The sequence below is a fragment of the Dermacentor andersoni genome, chromosome 6, assembly GCF_023375885.2.
Source record: "Dermacentor andersoni chromosome 6, qqDerAnde1_hic_scaffold, whole genome shotgun sequence".
Lineage (NCBI taxonomy): Eukaryota > Metazoa > Arthropoda > Arachnida > Ixodida > Ixodidae > Dermacentor > Dermacentor andersoni.
This window is the reverse complement of record NC_092819.1, coordinates 84,622,013-84,642,566: the sequence shown is the minus strand read 5'-3', so window position 1 is coordinate 84,642,566 and position 20,554 is coordinate 84,622,013. Positions and strand designations below refer to the sequence as shown.

Sequence of the window (20,554 nt, the reverse complement as noted above, 5' to 3'; positions counted from 1 at the left end):
CAAGTGGGGCCAGTTGGTTAATATTCAATCTAAGGTTCGTAACAGTGCAACACAAGACACAGACAAAATAAAGGTAAAAACGACAACACAGCCCCGTATTGTCATTTCTACCTTCCTTTTGTCCGTGTTGCACTGTTACAAACCCTACAATTGTCCAGTTTTGTTTCCATTCTCTACCCCCCCCCCCCTCTAATATTTTCTACATTCCAATTTCAACCACGGCTAATTTCCCCGATGCTTTCTTTGGCTTCATGGTCTGCTGGCGTTATATATATATATATATATATATATATATATATATATATATATATATATATACACGTGTTAGCGACTTGGCGTTTGGGTGTCTATACGGACAGTGAAGCCTTTATCGCTGCTGCTGGTCCTCTATAGCGATATTTTTATCTGAGAAAGAGATAGAGAGATCGACAGTAAAGGATCTATATATATATATTTATTTATATAGCTCAATATAGCTCAATGTCTTCCGAATCATTAATCGTCCATTGTTGTCCTATGTTTGCTTGATCAACTGAACACATTGAAGCTGTGCAGGTTGAATTCGTGGCGAAGGAATTCCCTCTTTGGATGGTATCGCGGACAGTCGCACAAAATATGGATAATAATTTCTTCATGGCCGCAGAAGTCCCAGGTTGCGGTATCGGCCAACCCTATGCGGAACGGATAGGCTTTGGTAAAAGCAACGCCCAAGCACAGTCCATACAAAAGCACGGCGTCTCCACGCGTCGAAGCTTTGATGGGACTCGAAGGCTTAATGTGGGATCAAGGGAGTACAATCGGGAATTCCTGAAATGTGGCTCATTCCATTGAGATGTGGTGCACTGGCGAGCAAGCAGGCAGAGCTTCCGTGCTGCGTCAGTTCTAGAAAGTGGTATTGGTGCGGGATGGTCCTCAGTGTGGGCTGAACGGGCAGCTTGATCGGCACGTTCATTGCCGATAATACCGTAGTGACTTGGAAGCCATTGGAAAGATTTCATGGCCTGCATCATTTATATGGTGCACCGTCTCTGTAATCTGAAATACTAGCTTTTCGTGCGGTCCGTGTCGTAAAGGTGACAGTAGAGACTGCAGTGCCGCCTTCGAATCGCAGAATACCGTTCACTTGCGTGGCTGTTCATTACCAATGTAATGAAGGGCAGCAAAGAGTGCTGCGAGCTGCGCTGCCGTCAGTGTTGTCGTGCGAGTCGTCTTAAATTTGATGGTTGTAAGTTTCGCTGGTATTATTAAAAGCGCAAATGAAGTATTAGGAGCAAACAAGTAATCTCTTCGCAGCACAGGCCTCTTCAGAGAGTGAGAATGATCGCTGTACAGCCTGTCAACTGTAGGCTACCTAAGTGATGTAGCCTGCTCCACTACGTAAGTTCTGATGTATTATTTCCGTACCATGGGAGTGGGAAGGGGGGGGAGAGGATTTATCGTACTTTTGCTACAATTTTATGTTCCTTTAGGCGAAGTTGACGTTGTGAAATATTCGAAAAATATTCGGAAAATATTCGCATTTACGAGTGGTGACTTCGATTCGAAGACCGAATCGAATAGAACACTGTTCAGGATTCAGGTTGCGAATGTTCGCGCACCCCTAGCTATTTCACACTCAACCAGTGTCCGCTGGATTGCTGCCAGTGCCTTCGTATGAGGAAAGAGGACCCTACACACGATCGCGTTGCATTTTGTCGAGCCGTTGAGCGAGTCCATGCAGGACGAATTCGACTCCGGTCCTGGCAACCGCGACCGGCGGCAGACTGCGCGGTTGCGATCCGCGCGTTGCCGCGGTGGGACGGGCGATCCCGACGCGTCCCAGACCCTCCTCCCTTGACGACTCGTCTTGTTGACGTCCCTCGGAGGCGCCGTACGAGTCGCGCTGGAGCACAAGCGCGGGCTGCAGCGCGCGAAAGCTGATCCAGTCGCGGCGGCAACTTGCTTTCTTCCCATCTCTCTCTCTCGCTGGCTTTCTTTCTTATTTTCCAAATTTTTTTTTTTTAATATTTCTGTCTCTCCACGTCGCGAGGCCCCTGCCTGCTTCCGTGGGCGGCGTATTACATCAGGTCCCACGCTGGAGGGCCAGGCGCCGCCGCCGCACGATGGGAGGTGTCGGCCCGGGAAGGGACCTCCCCCGAACGGAGCAGAAAGGGCCTGCCTTCCAAACCGCCCGCTCCCGGTTTGCCGAGCCGCGAATGCGGCGTTCGCGTAATGTACCCCCTCACGTTGCGGTCGCTCGGCGCCAGGGGGCGGCCGTTTCGAGAGGGGCCCGTCTCCCCTCGGAAAGAGTTTACCGTGTCGTCTTAGAATGCGATGTCGACTGTCCCTCGCCGACGGCGGCCGTGACTTCTGAGGAACTTGAGGTTGACAGCGACGCGCGAACTTTCGACCGGGGCGCGAATGTTGGAGGCGGTCTCCACGTCCAGACGAGAGAACTGTCGACCGCTGCACGATCGAAAGAAAAGGACAGTCGGTCACGTGTCTCTTCTGCGGCCCTTCCGTGCAAGACGTCAGCGTCAGAAATCGGCGAGACGCGGTAAGTCAACCGTTGTGCACCAGGACTTGGGGACGTGCAGGAAAGCTGCAGAAAGAAAGATGCACGCATACAGTTTGTTGGAATTGTTTGCTGGTCGGGCTCATCTATCGTACTTTGAGGAACAAATCAGCGCATAAATGTATTCAACACGCGGTGTTGGTGGAATCTGTTTCCTCTGAATAAACGTCACTTCTTAGCACATGCGTTTGTCTTGCCAGCTTCACAGCTCTTTGTGTTTACTGCGCAGGTTTTCTCCTCCTAGTGAGAATTTGTCAGCTCAATTTATTTTCGTTCGGGTTAGGTGACGCAGTAGTCGTGAAGTGCGCACCCTGATGGTCAATCGGGTTCCGTATTTCAATGACGTGAGGCTAACTTGATACGCACCATCGTTCTCTGCGGGGCTCAGCGTTTTTCTTTTCTCTTAGTTGGCAGACGCATTCTATAAAGTTGCAACTGCAGAAACGTCGACGTCCATTTTCATCCCTTACTCGCAAGCGCCGATATTAGCCCCCGTTTACTTATTCCGCGGTCTTGTACGTCCACTAGGCATTGCTTTAGATGCAGGGCGCTTGACAGACAGTTCAGTATAGTGGACTATCACATTGTCATTTAGGGATTATGCTTGTCACAGAAAGTTTGCGGTGATCGTGTTCAACATATTCAGCAGCTACACTGTAGACCACAGGTACGACTGCCATTTTGACTTAACTTCCTTCAGCTCTTTGAATGGTATTCGACAATCCCGCGGGGCGTTAAGGTACTGCATTTTTTTTGTTTTCTCAGAGGGCGAGAGAAGAGATAGGAGCTGTTTTGAATCGTGATCAGAAAGCGGACATGCAAGATCGGCGTCGGATGCGGCTTTTCGCTGCCTGAAGTGTGCTTGCGGAGGCGTTATATATATATATATATATATATATATATATATATATATATATATATATATATATATATATATATATATATATAACGCCTCCGCAAGCACACTTCAGGCAGCGAAAAGCCGCATCCGACGCCGATCTTGCATGTCCGCTTTCTGATCACGATTCAAAACAGCTCCTATCTCTTCTCTCGCCCTCTGAGATATATATATATATATATATATATATATATATATATATATATATATATATATATATATATATATATATATATATATATATATATATATATATGAGATATATATATATATATATATATATATATATACACCCATCGCTGACGGCTATGACGAATTATAACAGCCATGGAGGTTACTCACACTGGCGAGACCTCTCTTCGTATTCTCAAGTAGAAGCGCATGTCACTGTTTCACTTTGTTCACTATGCAGATGGCGTAGGTAAACGTTTGCCATCTTAGCATATAGATGGGCAAAATAAGATACTCACTCGGCAACATTTTTTGTGGACTATGCACTCACTCACGCTCGATGTCTACTCACACTCATCGACACCCACTCTCGTTCATATATACTCGCCAAAACTCACTCGCATTCATACTCGCTTCAATTCGACGTGCCGGCAGCCAACGCAAGCACATGTTCACTCACGATAACCAGTATTTAGTCACGGCCGTACAATCGCGTCCCACCGCACTCGACGACAGTCGCTCACGTTCATATCTGTGCACGCCCACTCAAACTCGCCATCGCCAAGTTTCATCGATGCTCACATTAACCGGTAAAGTCACTACCCTTCGTATGCGCTACAACGTCGACTCGAACTCGCCTGCACTCATTCCCGTATACATACCCTTCGTCACTCATTCGCTCTGGGTATACCCCACGTCTGTGAGGTCAGCATGGACCAAGTATGATCAAGTGTGCACATGAGTGAGTTGGCTGACCTATATATCTTAGTCATTCATAATTCTGATCTATATATCTCGGTCGCTTTTAGTTTCCCCGGCAAAGTTGCAATAAAACTATTGGGCCGTCGTCGTTGCCGTCTAGCTTAATGTTGCGTAAGTCTATGGGTTCCACCGCGATGAGTGTATATATACGAGATGCACCTGGGCCCGTATTCCCAAGTCTCCCAGTTTGAAGTGCTCTTTACCCTTGGCCGGCAGTCTTCGCTAGTATGTATGTCCACCATTACTATTGGCTGGCATTTCTTCTTACGAGCATCTTAAGGACGACGGGCTTGTGCGGCCATCTGTGAACATTAATGCAATTTCTATGAGACCACACACGTCAGCGAACTCACCACAATTCCTTCTTTCCTTCGCTCACCTGTCTTCCTGTCATCTTTGTTTTCCCCTTTCCCATTCCCCCGGTGTAGGGTAGCCAACCGCACGTTTTTCTGGTTAACCTCCCTGCCTTCTGCTTCTCTCTTTCCATCCCTCTACCTTCTTACGAGCAATATAGCGTCGTGAGAGCTTTTTGTGAATACGGACGCAATACTTTCCGGAAGAGCCCACCATAGTTTCCAAGGAGGTGTCAAATTTATTTCTCGTTAACTCGGGCGGTACATGACCTGTTGCTGTTTTGCTGACGCGCTTTATACTGACAATGCAGCTACAGCCAGGATGAACCAGGATACTGCTAGCGCAGCTATATATGCGTGACTTCTCGCTTTCGGACTATCGGCCTTTCGGGCTATATGAAAACGATTTCTCACTTTTGCGCGCATTGACTTCAAGTTATAAATGTGGTCCGCAAACACCGAATTATTTTCGCATCACCACTTTCGAATGGAGCTTATATATAGCGCAATGTATCGGTTGCTATGGGGCTAGAAGATGATGCATGTCAACCTTCCCATGATGGCGGCTATCCAACTTCGTATCAAGCACGATCAGCGTGGTTCGACAGAACGATCGGCAACAAGAGCCGCGCCTTAGAATTCACATGCAGTGCATTGGTGGATATGTACGATGGTTCGCGTTTCCTCCCTTCTTCCCACGGAGGCACACGTTAATTGTCGGCGCAAAGCGTCATTCTCGAGGCGAGTCGCGGCTGCGTTTTGTGTGTACGCGTATAATGAATTGGCCGCGGGTGGAGGACTGGGGCGCGGGAGTCTTATCGGGGATGCGGTCAGCTTTTCTCTGCACCAGCGGCAGTTCGCTTGCGTAGAGGGATCGCACCCCCCAGATAACGTAATGGGCCATGCCTGTCGGGCACCAAATTCATCTTCGATTCGCGACAGGCGGTTGTCATCGCGTTGCCCGCGCGGACACGTGAGACTGCATCTCCCGAGAGCTTCTTTTCGCCGTCCCCGAAACGGCTCTTAAACGGGGAGAATGAGAAATACAGGAAGGAAGGAAGGGTGAGGGGTGTAATACAAGGGCGGAATTGATGTTGGACTTAGCTCTGTGGCTGGAGTATAGATGTTACCGCCGCAAGCGGCCATGCGGCATAAAACGGGCATCTGCGGTTTCGCCTTATAAAGCACCGCTGTGAGGAGGAGGGATGAAATAACGTTTATTACTCGATCCCTATACGCAACTGACGCTCCACGTCCATGCTTGTCGGTGACGCGGGGACGTCCGGGCTTAGAAATCACTTTGCGAGCTGCGCCAAGAAGCGACCACTATATACGAGTTTAGAGTCGATCGCCTCAGTTTCCTTGATAGGAACTTAAAACAGTACTATATGGACTCCGAGAGAGAGAGAGAGAGAGAGAAGAAAAGGAAAGGAGATGAAACTTGCGCACATCCAGCAGAAAGAAACAATAAGAGAGAGTGTGTGTATGTACGAGTTTCGCGCATACTTGAAAGTGCACTCCAAGTTGGTGTATGGCCACAGAAACCTGTCGATTCTTGGTAAACTGTAGCGTTGCTTTCTGTGCCTGTTAGGCGCACGCGATGGTTCAAGAATTTTCGCTTAAGAAAACGGCCTCGAGTCCAACCGATTTAACGATGTCCGGTGAGGGTGGGGCTGTACGCTGTAACAGGAACAAATGAACAGCAGGTGCACTCTCAGTAGTTTTTTTTTTTTCGATCTCGCAGAAGCCGCACATAAGTGTGTCACACATTCCAATGCGGAACGAATAAGCTTTGGTAAATGCCACTACGATCCAGAGGCGGCACAAACGAGAGGGCATATCGGAGCGGAAACCTTGTGAAAGCAGTGGTAACTTTAAAGAAGGTTGTGCGTGCGTGATAGCTCAACGCCGCAACACAAAATTTTCTTGCAGCATGTGTTCTCCGTTTCTTGCCTATTGTTGTGGTCCGAAAAGTTGGCCATCAAAGCTATAGTACACCAGTACGCCTGAAAAAAAATAATAATAAAGAACATACCTGAAAAAGGACATCTGAATCTTAAACCGTACAATAAGTACAAAAGATTGGAGCATTTTACCGTTAGCTTGAAGATCTGCAGGTACTTTGCAGCGATGCTATAGCTTGAAGATTTATCGCACCAATTATGACGTCTGGTCACTGCTAGCAATCTGGGCTAGGAACAATTAATCCTTTATGTAAAATCCCTTTTTTTATACACTATAGGCACAGTCGTCGCAGGACCACCTCGTGTTTGATTTACCGGTGTTTATATATAGAAAAAGCTCGACCGCGGTTCTTTGTATGTAGGGATACTCTGTATATTTCCGTCGTAGTGCAAGACAACGCTTCCTATCAGATCAGTGGAGCTCACAAGGTACACAGAAAGGTACTGCGACCGCAAACGTTTTCAGAGCACGGAAGTTGCGGAAAAGTCGGCGCTTATCAGCTTACAAGCACGGCGGTATTCATGCAGAAAGGTATGCGCTGATCTTTTCGATCACATGCACACAGATGCGCCGGGTTTCGTTTTATTTTCTTGAATTTCGTGCTATACGAAAACTTTAGCAGCCGGGGATATATAAATAAAGAGAAGCGTTCTGGCAGTAGCCATGTTACGATTAATGTCATTGATTAACTTTGAGACAGTGTAGCGATACATTGTATTGCCACCACGAAACACGGCTTGGGGAAGGAAGACGGGAGTCAAAAGAGAAAGAGATGTTGGTGATGACGAGGAAGATGCACGGTAGCTTCAGTGAAGGGCAGTACACACCCAGCGATACATGGGTACCTGCTGAGTCCTGGCACAAGTTCACAGTGACACATTGAGGTCCTTTGAAGAGCAGGCATATACGTGCACTCACACTATAGCCAGGGACCTAATTAAGTTGGTCCGATGGTCGGTTTCGAACTGGGTTCGCTCAGCACAGTAGCCCCATGCTCATTTCATTTCATTTCAGCGTGGGCTATATGTACACCAGTGGCCTAAGTTGGCGGTAAAACGGCAACAACACATAAAACAATGAAACGGTAGGCACCAGAAAGTGTGTGAAATATCCCGAAAATGCTGATCGCAACAAAATGAATGGAAACGTACACCAAATAAAGGCACGGGGCCTTGTGCGATGCAGACACTGCAGCATTGAATCAGTGCATCTTATAGGGATAGTCCTCTGGAACAAACTTCAGTTGGGCCTCCCTGAGCACATTGTACAAGAAAAGCAATAAAAGGCGGGGATGTTAACCAGGTGGACGTCCGGTTAGCTGCCCTGCCTTTGAGGAGAGTGAATTAAATGGGCGAAAAAGGAGAAAGAAGGGGAGATATAGACAGAACTGTTGCCGACGCTCTCTCTTCGTTTTTCGACAGCAACACTCAAGACCATAGTCCGGGGACCTTTGCTTCCGAAAACTGTCCTAATTGATCTCAGCCGGCTTGACGCGTCCGGAAGAGTGGCGCGAAACGTCGTAACTGGAACAACGGCACGGGATGTTTTCGGTAGCCTGTTCCGTCTCGCAAGAGTAGCGAGAGTTTGGCGAAAGAACGGCTATTGCAGGAAAGGAAGCGGGGCAACGCCTCCTAACAGCGACAGGGTGCGGAGTTTGCGTTTGCGCGGGCAAACAAGAGGCGGCTTTTCTAAATTTAGGATCGGTTCTTCCTTTATCTGTCCCCATGTGTAAACTGGGAAGGACGGGGGATCGAAACCGCTTCTTGCACGGGGACATCCCTCATTTTCCGTCCGCTGCCAATGCCGTCAGCTATAAGCGGTGTGTTTGTGCGGGCTATCTTAAACGCTTCTCCTTCGAGCAGATACCTCCGTATCTGCCTGCCGGCATCCTGCGCCGCAGAGCCTCGCGATTCGCGCCGCCGCTGGTGAGGCAAGGCGCGCATTGAACACGCCGTGTCGCTGATACGAGGAGGTGTTCGATGACCTCTGCTGTCCTGAGGTTGGCGCAGTGAAGTTCACGTTTACTTACGTACGTTTTGGGGCCCCGCAGAAATGGGCTTCGAAGCCACTGCGCATGCGGGAGACGCAAACTGCGTTTGGGTTTTGCGTCGGGCGCACGCTATTTCACCGATTTGGCGGGAGCCCCAAAAGCTGCCCCAAATGCTTGGCGTCAACCAACATGGGGGCACCCATCGAAGCGACGGCTTTAACCTAGCACCAAACTGGGGACTATTCGTGGTAGCGCGTAAAGTTCGTTTAGATAAGTATACTCGTTATATGTAATGCGATTGCGTGCCCCCTCCCCCCCCCCCCCCCCAAAAAAATGAAATTTCGTAAAGGCAGGCAACATAGTTGTATGGTTACCAACATATATGGTTACCAGTTGCACTATCTATACGTATCCGTATCTTCAAGAATGCCTTTTCTTTCACAATAATTTCGCCTGAGTTCATATACAGTTATTTATTTGTGCCTGTGTGTGTTATCAGTTTTCATTCATCTCCTTGTTCGTTCTTGTACTCGAAAGCTTCTGAGATGCGACGTTGCCCCCCCACCCCTCCCGCCCCATTTCCGTCTGAATAGCCAAGTTCTCATACAGTCGACTTTGATGAAAAACGATATGATTCCTGAGCAGACGAGAAAAGAATTCAGATAAAGAGATTCTATAGATGAGCTCGAAAGATCAAGTTGCGCACACGCATCTTTTGTAGGAGAGGGAACGGACTGCTGCATACTTCTGTAAAAGTGTGCGGCCCCATAGTCTCCATGAACCAGATTTCAATAGGCCTAAGGAACATTTAAAGGGTGACTGCAAGCATAGTGACAAGCTTCCAGACCTCCCATATAACCTGCTGTTACAATTTTTTCTTTTTTACATTCGCACTACGAAGCACACTCGCGCCCCCTGCGTAATCAGGAGTTTAACGATACGTCAATACTGAATAGATTTCATTCGTCAACTGGGTATGTGCGCTTCAGCGGGTATTGTTTAAAACGCCTGCACAATAGCGCCGCGCTACAGCAGACGATGCAGCGACTCGCTGTTGTCGCGCGCATCGCCGCGTGGAAAATCCGGCGGCGTGTGACTGGGCGGCCGGCAGCCGTTCGTGGCTCTTTTTCGTTCCTCCCCGTACATTTCCCGTTCCGCTGGCATCCGGCGGGCGCCGGAGAAGCAGGAACAGACGAGCGCTCGTAAGGCATCCGGCGGAATGCATGCGCCACGTGACCGCCGCGCAGTCTTGCGGCTAGCTGTGTGCCGCGTATTGCGTCGCTCCACTGTCCGTTGCCAAGGGCTTCGAGGCAATCGACGGTTTTGCACTGCCACATATTGGGTCCCAACGTCTCCACCGCCGCTATGGCGGTGGAGACGTTGCTATGGCGCAGTGGCTACACGGCCGCCGAAGACCAGGTCGCGAAGGCCGATATAGGGTCGGAGCGTGAAAATCGTCTTGTGTATATCGTGCGCTATAAGGAACCTCGCGTGAGCAAAATACGGCCCCTTCTTCAATACGCCGTTCCCCATATCCAAATGAGGTTGTCTGCAGGATGTGTGCTCTGTGGCAACCTATAGGTTTATTTCTTTCGTACGCACTTCGTGCGCTATAGATGGCGGACTGCCGCACTTTGCTGTTCGCTTCACCACGTATTTCAACTTGGCGGCATCTGCGCGTCGCCGTTCGTTTCACACAGCGCATGCTTCGTGCGGGACGAGTTCGTAGCATTCTCTGCACTCGTTGGGACAGATAGTGCACAGCCCGTGCAGGTGCGGATGAGGCCGGTTCTGAACGAGCAGGAAGTGGCACTGGACTGATGGTGGACTATATGCGGTACTTCACGATATGCACGACGATTTGAAGGGAAATTGCGTTTCCATCAGGCTTTCGAAATTTAGCGAGGGTTTTCTTTGAGCAATGTCGCTTCTGTTAGTACAAACGCATGACTTGGAAACAAATTGAACCAGTTGTAATGGAATTTGGCTGTTTGCACAGTGTCAGAAAGAAAACTTATAGAGGCGCTATCGAGACGCCTAATGCTCCAAATCTGGAACGAGCGCTGTTTGCAGTTCTTAATTTATTGTGGGCCAACAAGTTGAGAACCCGCAGCGTCGAATGAGAAGACAGCATATTCTGCTTACACCGCTAAACTAAAGCATGCTATCAAAATGATATGTCGCTTCGCTGCATAACATAATTCATGATGAACTTCAGACTTTCCGAGCTAGTTCTTGTTCCTGCTACTGGTACGAACAAAAGTACATTAGCGAGAGTATCCTGCTACTTAAGGCATTGATAACACTAACGCCGGGGCATAATACTAAACTAAGAAGGTCAAATGAAGCTTATAAGCGTATATCACTAATTTAATTAAGCACCTGCCTAAACCAAGTACACCCCGGAATTTGAAATACCAGCAGCGTAACTAAAATATGTACAAAGAAAGCAGTGGTACACTGCCACGAATGAGGAAGTCGTCCCGAGTGAAGTGTTTTGACAAACCAGCATAGTATCAGTCGCCTCTTCCCAATGCGTAAGATTATTATCCAAGTCGGTCTAGGATTCGCGCCATCGGTTTCTTTCTGGAAACGATGCAATCATACATGCGGTGCTCTCTTTCCACCACGATGACCAGCATAAGGAGGGTACACAACAAAAGTATTTCGACATCCTCCATTTTTTTTTTTTCGGGCTTGTACGCGGCGGCATGAGGACAACCTGCGAACTGTCCGAGGCATTCAGCGCGTGCCGTGACAGAAGACCGTCTTTCGCTTCAAGTCTGAACCTGGATCGGCTGTTTCTCGAGGCAGCCGCTAGGCGGCGAGCAATTAATTGGAGTTGCGATAGGAAAAGACGATTGCAGGTTTGGTGGCAGAGACGCAGGGAGACCGCAAACAATGGAGGCGTAGAAAAACAAAGTTCCCAATAGTGGTTCTGAAAGTTTGATGCTGGGAATTCTGCGTGTGTTTTTTTAAAGAATAGGTAGGACATTAGGCAAAATAATAACAAGAGCTTGGTGGCGCAACCTATCGCCCCGTTTCAAAGGGGACACCTATAGCATTCATCCGTCCATTCATCGCGAATTAGCGGGCAAACAAAAAGCTCCCTTCTATAGCTGTCTGCAACCACCGCATTTTGTGGAAGCGGTAACGACTTCTCAACTTGCTACGAGGTGACAGTCACGGAGAGCATGCTAATTGATACAAGGGGCTAACGTCAATGACTTCCGTGGGAATTGCGTCGACTTCAGTTTCCCTCATGGTTTGGTCATATGCGGGGTCGATTTCGAGACATCAAAGGTGAAGTCCAGCGAGTTAGTTGGGCGAAGTGCCGCGAACACTTCGAACCTTTCGATTGGCCGTGACAAGAGTAATCTTAATTACCTTGTCTAGTGATCTAGGGAAAACGATGACTTAAAACGTGGATCTTTTGGGGCATTGTAGTGTCCCGAGGCATGTAGTGAGATCAGACACGTAAAGTGCTCCGACATGGAGTGTATACTCCCATATCCACAGACGCTTGCGAGTTGTAAATATGTAAACTAAACCAATCTGTTCCTTCAAACTTCCCAATCTCATTTCCTTACCAACAAGCCATTCTTGACGATAGAGACGGACCACGGTATGGGCCCTCTTAGCTTAGCGCAACCCCCCGGTATAGCGCAGGCCAGCTATATATATGTTTCATGCGCTCCGGCGGCTTAGGCAAGCCGACCTTATATTATGTGTGTCCGAATCACGAACCCCAGAACCAGATCACAATAGCCACATATGTGTGCGTGTTTCCTTCCCGTTTTGCGCCTCAGCAGCATCGTGTTTGGTCAGTACTCGGAAGGTGGTCACACCCTGATCACTGGTGGATCGAAGTTTGTATGCTCCTTTGCGCTCTATGCTCCTTGCGTTACCTCGCGATCTTATTTATAAACACGCAGACTGTCCAGTAGAGAGAGAGAGAGAGAGAGAGAGAGAGAGTAAAGACAGCGAGGTCAAGTAGATATCGATCTCCGGTTTGCTATCTTACACTGGGGATGGGAGATAGGGGTTATGAAGAGGACAGAGAGGAAAACGTTAAAAAAAAAAAAACACGCACACACGGAGGCACACACACACAAGAGACGTTCCAGTTAAAGTCGTTCACACAGGCCCGTAGATCGCAAAAAACGCAATAGTGCTTGCACGGCCTTCTTCTGTGACGGTAGGTCCTTTCGATGGTGTAAAATTCTTTTTTCTGATGGCGGTTGGCTTTCCAGCTGGTCAAATTCGTGGCGAAGGCATTCCCTCTGTGGACTGTATACACTGCGGGCAGGTGCACAAAATATGGTCAATTGATTCTTCGTGGCCGCAGTGGTCACAGGTTGCGGTGTCGGTCATCCCTATGGGGAATGCATAGGCTTTGGTAAAGGCAACGCCCAACCAAAGTCGGTATAAAAGCGTGGCGTCTCTACGGCGAAGCTGTGATGGCGCTCGAAGACTTTATGTGGGATCAAGTGAGTACAGTCGCGTATTTCTGTCCAGTAGAAATGCTGCTGGTGCTATGCACTCCAGCGTAGTTCCCGCCCCTCCACTTTCCTTCTCCGTTTGGGGTCAGCGAATGAACAAGTTCTAAACCAGAACCTGCAGGATCATGAGCGCGGTGCGCACACCGATAGATCTCGGAGGCTATGGTTTTACACGCAATCCACGCACCCGCGTCGTTTTAGTGCACGCGCTCGCGCTGCGATGGCTTCGCTATCAGCTGTTCGCTGCGGTAGCCTGGAATTCTGTTTCTGGGACTGCGTCAGCACCGCGAACTGGACCTGCAAGATTTGCGCTGAAAGCTGCCAACGCGGTCGCTTGCGGGAGCTTCGAAAACCGTGCCGCGAGCTGCCAAAGCTACTGCTGCTGCTTCTGCATTCAACGGCGACGTTGCTGATAACAGCCTTCGACCCTGCTTGCCCTCCCTCCGGAGAGGGGCTGCGGCCCTAGGAGTCAGCAAATTTGACACTCTTCGAGAAACATAAGTCACCGGACTGACGCCGCAGAGCTGAGAGCGGAGTGTACAGGGAGAGAGGCGGAAAACAGCGTGCGGTGCGCTGGGCCGTGGGCTCGAAACCGTGCTCACTTGACCCCTGGAGCGACATGCGTAGTACGCTCGAATGACGGCGAGGGAGAGACGAAGCGAACATTGCGAGTTGGCTATAAATTAACCCGTTGGCTTTTGGTGTTCGAGATCCAGCGACTCGTCACTGCCATCCATCTCTTCCGGCTTCGATACACAGGCGAAGCTTTCTTTCCATGTTCACAGTCGTTCAATCATGCAGCACTCGCGTTAAGAAACTCGACTGGAAATCCAATGAATGCCTAGCGTTGTTGTGGACGGAGTCTCTTCGCGCATATTCATCCGCATGTCACTGCCACACGTGGTTGAAAAAAAAAATACTTTCGTAGACGTCTTGTGCGCTATGCATGCTGGCATCTCTGTGGTATAAATTCCACAGTGCCTGCGATAGCGTTCAAATGCGGGCAATTAAAATAAATTGCAATTTCGCCAGGCTGCCTTATTTAGCAGGTGGTACAGTGCTGACGGCTAGGTCTGCGAAGTGGGGAGCGTTGTGCACGTCACGGCTTTAATGTTCCAAGAAACACATCTCGACTATGAGAAATGCAATGGCGGACGCTGGAACAACACACCGCCATGCTCACCGATATCTCGCCGAATGGGCAACTTTTCTATTCTTTTGTACTAGAACGGGGTGACAGCGGGCTGAAATCGAACCGCTTACTTCGTGACCGTCAGTATAGAATGCCATATAGTTAAGTAGTCATCGGCCGCGGGGGCACGAGTCGCACCAATTCGCTGCTGACTTAGCACAAGTCACCGACGGTGACTTAGCACAAGTCACCGTCGTACTCAACCCGAACACTCCACGAATGCTTTTTTGCTTCTCCGGTGGACGCTGGTGGTTTCTTGCGGGGAGTGGCTTGAATATGTTAGCTGAATGCGTCTTCCTCCAAGACATTCGCTGTTCGCTTCTTACAACACGTGGTAAAGTTAAACCGCTATGGGTGCGTCTTCGTTGTTCGCGTTAAGTCTTATACGGCTACAGCTGTACATGAATCCGCCATCTGCGCAAGTGCAGCCTCGTTCCGCAGCAATTAGTAATTCATGACGTAGCCTTTTCTCCTTTCGAAATCGCACGAGCATCACAAAGCTTCTTCAATCACGTCCGCCATTCTAGGGCGTCTGAAAAATTAGAAAAAGAAAAAGACCCTCGGTAATTTTCGTCTCTAGAGCCTTACGTCTGCCTGAAGTTACCGCGCAAAGCATCTTAGTTTGCGAGAAAAAAAAAGTACAAATAAGGAAATTGAAGCGTGGCGTGCGTCTTGCGACACAAGCGGCTCGCGCTTCTCCATCGACGGCACGGCTGTCACCGAAGCCGCACAACGCTACTGCTGACTCAAGATCGGTCCCCGAAACATCGCGCGACGCGGCCAATCACAGCCGTCGCTTCTCTTTACACGAGCCGAGCCACGGGTGGCGACAAGGCCAGCCGGACGCTGACACGCGGTTCAGCGTCTCGCCGACGATGCAGACACGGAGGTCCCGCTGAAAAAAAATCCGCGCGCTGCGCATGCCCGCTCCTTCGGTGCATCGTGCACACACACACACACACACACGCGCGCGCGCACACACACCAAGCCACCGCCCCGCGCTTTTCCCAGCCTCCAGCAGTTCCTCCCAGTGGCCGTGGTTGCTAGCTTGTTAAAAACGCTTCCTCGCCGGCTCGGAGACGTCCGCTATACACGTCCGCCAGCTTCGCTTTTCCACGGCTGCTGCGGCCGAAACGAACGGCAACGTCGAGCCGTGGTGGTGGCACTCCCGGAACCCGACGACGACTTCGCGCTGTCGACCCGAGCACACACATCCGTCGGCTCCTGCTGCACTGTGCCGGCGCCGGAACCGCTCTCGCGGGGGGACCAGCGCGGCCCGAAGCCTTATATGCAAGGTAACCCGGCTTTTTGATTAGCGTCGCCTATCTTGTCTCTTCCCGTGGGTTATCAACGACAGTTCCGCCCGCCCACTGCCTTTGCCGGCAGCGTGCGAACCCTTCGGCGACGCGGGGCCGATATAAGGGGCTCGACGGGTTCGGCCTCTTAACGGCTGCGCCCGTATCAACCTCGGCGAGCGGGCGGTCCCCTCTCGGCGTCGGTATCGGGCGGGACGGCCCGATAAAGAATGCGTGCCGCCGAGTTACGCGGTGACCCGTATTTTTAGCGTCCGATATTTATCGCTTTTCCCGTGGATGTCGATGGCGCGCACCTCGGTCGGGCTCGCGAAATGTAGTTTTATCGTAGTTTGTTGGCGTGCTGCTGGCTGCATTAGGCCAGCTTGTACACGGACCCAGTGCGCTGGAAAAAAATGTAATCGTCTTGGGCTTTCTTTTGTCGACGGGTATCATACTTGATTGCGCATTCTTGAGGACTGTCTAGGGGAAACATTTTCTTGCGTTCTTCCTCCATAGCTCGTTGCCTTTATACCGGATATATTTCGGTGCAAAAGTGGCGGTTCAGCTTCGCGTTGCGCGCTTTGCCTTGCGACGTGTCTCTGCCCCTCGCAAATATTTTTGCCATAGTCGCAGGTACCTATATGCAGCATGAATTTCGAGCTAGTTCTAATGAGAACTTGTGCCGTTCATTTTTGTGGACATTGCTTTACTAGCGCGCAGGTTAAAGCATGTTCGTCGCAGCATTTGTGATTGAGTTGATTGGTTCGATCGATTCGGTTGTATACTTGATTCGACGCAACTTAAGAGAGAGAGAGAGAGACAAAAGGGAAGGAAAGACAGGGAGGTTAGCCAGTGTAAATACCGGCTGGCTACCCTGTGCTGGGGAAAGGGGTAAAGGGAATAAAAGGAGAAGGAAGAGAGAAGAAAAAAAGAACAAGAAAAATGCAACTTAAGACGCAACTTAAGAGTCACCGAATAAACATGCCTGCTCGCTCTCCAGACTTGAAGGGACCCGTGATTTGATCAGTTTGGCTGAATTTCAGGCAGAACGTCTAAATCATAGAACGTGCAACATCTTGCGTTGGACAGTTCTTTGGAATAGACTGCAGGTTAAAACGAAGCTGTAGCGATGGCGTGTGTGGCAGAATGCATTTCAGTAGAAGGATTCGTCGACCTCCCCCAAGTTTCTAGGCTCTGGAAAAGTATTGAAGGACTCCAGTTCTGGGTTGCGTGGGGGGCTGGGATCGTGGCAAATGAAAGATGTGTAGAGCGGCAGCGACGTTGGCACCAATCCGCATGTTGGCTGGCTTTGGTTCTAGCCAGCTACGAGAAGCTTCAAGCTACTATAACTTATAATATTTTAGCCAAATCGATTTAGAACTTTCTTACTGATGGAAGTATTTGCTCTCACTACTATAGCGTGGCTTTAGAAAAGACTTCCCCCAATCAACCACGAAGTTAACAACCATGATTCACAGCATTGCAATTTTTCGTGTCAGTAATAGATAGGAAACGCTGGAAAAGATGAGGACGAAGGAGGAGTACACAACACGAGCGCCAACCTTCAACAAATGGTTTATTTGAAACCGCGGCAATACCTACATACATTGACGATGCCCGTATACCTAGAACAAATGCAATGAGCAGAAATATGCCTGAAAGAGCGTAGGTTAGGGCGTGTTGGTTCATAACTAAGGTTTTTAAGCGCTCGAAAAGGGTCTTGCCACTGTCCTTCGTCCCTTTTCGTGCGCTAAAAAACCTCAGAAATATGCCGTTTGTCCTATAGTTCTTTTTCTTCTTTTGACGCGTACACACTATCAAAGCGCACACTGTACGCATACGTAAATTATAGTTCTTTCTCTGAAAAAAAAAAAAAAAAAGGGACGAAGTGCTTTGTGTGTCGATCAGGCCATGTCTTTTGAAAAAAGAAAAGAAAGAGAAAAAAGAAATGTTAGAACCCACACGCGCTATAGCGCAATGCTAGACACCCATCGCGTCCTTTACTTACATGATTACAACGGTTCATTAATGTCATTTAGGCAACGGCTCGTGTGTCTTTTTGTTTGTATCACGCTGTTTGATTTTGGTTTTGTTGCTATTTCTTAGATTCTCCCTTAATAGGTTTGTATTACCGTTTCCTTTGTATAACTTCGTATAACCTACGGTTCCTTTGTAACCACTCCCATCTTCAATGCATTTGCGTTTGAGGGTATTTGGAATAAATAAATAAGATACCGCTTGCCATAGGAAAGAGGTGTCTGGTAAACAACTGCTCCCCTGCGGATCACCAGGCGTGTTCTATGTAGTTTTTTTGCAGGAGTGTGTCTTGTCCTCTAGTGGATAGCTGACCTTACAAATTGGTTTCACCTTGCATGGGACCGAAAAAAAAAAAAAACATTAACGTGGGCGCATTCCGTCAAAAATAATGTAGTTGTTCATGATTAAGAAGTAGCGTTCGGGTTAAGAAGTCAACAATTCGAGCAGTACTGATCATCGGTAAAGGAAAACTTTTTGCACAATATCTCGCATAACTTGAAAAGGCTGGCAGCTTTATAAAGGACCTCTAGAAACCTTTTCTTGCGAGAAAAATCACTGGCATGCAAGCAAAAATTGTTCAGTCGTTGTTTTTTTTGCGCTTCAGAGCAATGTATATGCTTAGGAGATGCCGCCAGACAAGACCTGTGGAAGTAGAAATTTAGCGCCGGGACGGCGGCAGCGAAGCCTCGTTAACGTAACTACTAATTTGCTAGTTGCGCAGAGCTTGCGCTCGCGTGCACGTGTCTATCGTATCGCTTGCTCCTCATTTTCGTATTATCATGTCTCCCGACCCAGTATGGTGTAGCCGACTCAATGCTCTAGGGATTGCCTCTGCATTCTCTAGCTCATTTCTATTAATTTTAAGCGTGTACGAAGTATTGCTAATAGTTCGAAGAACAAAGGGCAAGTAAGAGTATGGCAAGAGTACTTCAGTCTGTACGTGTAGTGCAAGCTCGGTAGACAATATGGGTGAGAACGCTGCTGGAATAATGACCCTGCGCAGTTTGCGCGAATTGGATGTAGCGAGACGTGAAGTTACAGCGGCTGCAAACAGACTTATTAGGAGTGTTTCAGGTTGACGGCATAGTGCTCTATACCGTTACCGCTATAGTACGGTTGCCGCGCACGTACCCGTAGAGCTTAGCTAGAGCTTACCAAACTGGCGCATGGCCGAAACGGTGGTGATGATGTTGTACGGCTAGAAGTGCGCGCCTACTGAAACGCTGCTTCAGGCAAGGAAAAAAAAAAAAAAACTTTTTAGTGTGCAAAAAGCGCTCTAACGTTGTCTATTCCTGGGTTTACCGTTTCTGGTGGTGGTGGTGATCAACTTTATTAAAAGGGGGACTTTTGATAAACTTTATTAAAAGGTTTCTGTAAGAACACAACTTCCAATCGAGCATTGTATTTGCAAGCGATGCTCGAACGAAATTATGCGTCGGTTTTTCTGAAAAATGGAAGAAGACATTGGAGTCGGAGATGTTCTGACCTTGCCCATCCAGGAATGGAGGAAACGGGCGAGGCTGCTTTAACCCCTTCGGTTGATAAGAGCTACTGGCTTATCTCTTCGCAGCAGGCTCCGAAACGCTTCGGCCTTCCTAAACGACATTAACTGGGGCTATCTCCGCAAAGAACCTCCCGCTCGCTGTCATCCTAACTCTGTTCTGGTATTTTTAAGGGTGCGGACCAAAGACGGGCCTAACTAGAAGCACCACAGCTCCGTTCCCGTTTCTTATCCCCCCCCCCCCTTCCAACTCTTGTACATGCAGAGCCCAGCCTTCGAGGAACCGATCCATAACCAGGCCGGCCTGTAGATGCGCAAGCTAGTGTCTTCCTCTCCACAAGACTCCGAAGGCATGGCTGACAAGACCGGCAATCAACAGCAGCGGGAGACTTCCCCAGGGATAATGCAGTCATGGATAAAGGAAGAGCGCCTCGATGAGGAAGCTGCGGGCGGCTCTCCCGTCAGTTCTAACCAGCAAGGCACCCCTACCCACGCGCAGAATGACTATGCCTCGGGATCCCCGCCGCAGCAGCAGCGGCAAGGCGAGTACTCCCCGGTCTTGGGCACGTCTCCGGACGCGGGAAGCGGCAGCGGCGGTTCGTCGCCTCAGGCGCCCAACATCAAGCGCGAAGTCATCGAGCCCGACCAGCAGCAGCACAGCCCGAGCATGGCGGCTCCACGGAGCGTGGCTCAACCTTCGCCGCCCGTGTTCTACCCTGGCAAGTACGGCGGCGGCTTCGACGATGGTGGCTACTACCCGCCAGCCACGTCCCTGGCAAACTTGCACATCGTGGACGGTTCGGCGACGACCGTGCTCCGGTACCAGCCGTCCGCTTCCAGCGCGACCATGCAGGTGTCGTCGTCGCCGTACTACTCGCTTCCGGTGGCTTCCACGATGTCCAGTTCTTCGGGGAACGGTTCGCGCGATGGCGCCCTTCTTGAAGAACAGAACGCCACTTATTCTCACCTGACCCCGGCCAGCACCGATCCCCTGGGCTACCCGCCCAGCAGCCCGTACAGCATGCAGTCGAAGGGTTACCAGCAGTACTCGCCCCCCGACTCCAACTCGTCCCCTAGCCCCGTCTTGATGTCACCGTCGAACAATACCATGTGGACGGCTTCGCCGCAGCCGTTGCACCATCACGACGACTTCGTTACGTCGTCCAAGCAGGTCAACAACGGGTTGGGCGCCTCTTCCTGCCGGATCCAACATTCGGCCCACCTCCAAAACCACCATAACCATAACCAGCAGCAGCAGCAACAGCACCAGCAACAGCACCAGCACCAGCACCAGCAACAGCAGCAACAGCAGCAACAGCACCAACAGCAGCAAC

The 20,554-nt window shown here is 49.6% G+C and overlaps 1 protein-coding gene across 1 annotated transcript; it reads left to right on the top strand.

Moving 5' to 3' along the window:
• Positions 1 to 1,625: 1,625 nt before the first annotated feature.
• LOC140212834 (uncharacterized) lies at positions 1,626 to 20,523 on the top strand (the record flags this gene model as incomplete). Its single annotated transcript, XM_072288946.1, has 2 exons — positions 1,626 to 2,536; positions 19,486 to 20,523. A coding segment is annotated over exon 2 (993 nt), but the record flags the coding sequence as incomplete, so codon positions are not given.
• Between the last annotated feature and the right edge of the window lie 31 nt (positions 20,524 to 20,554).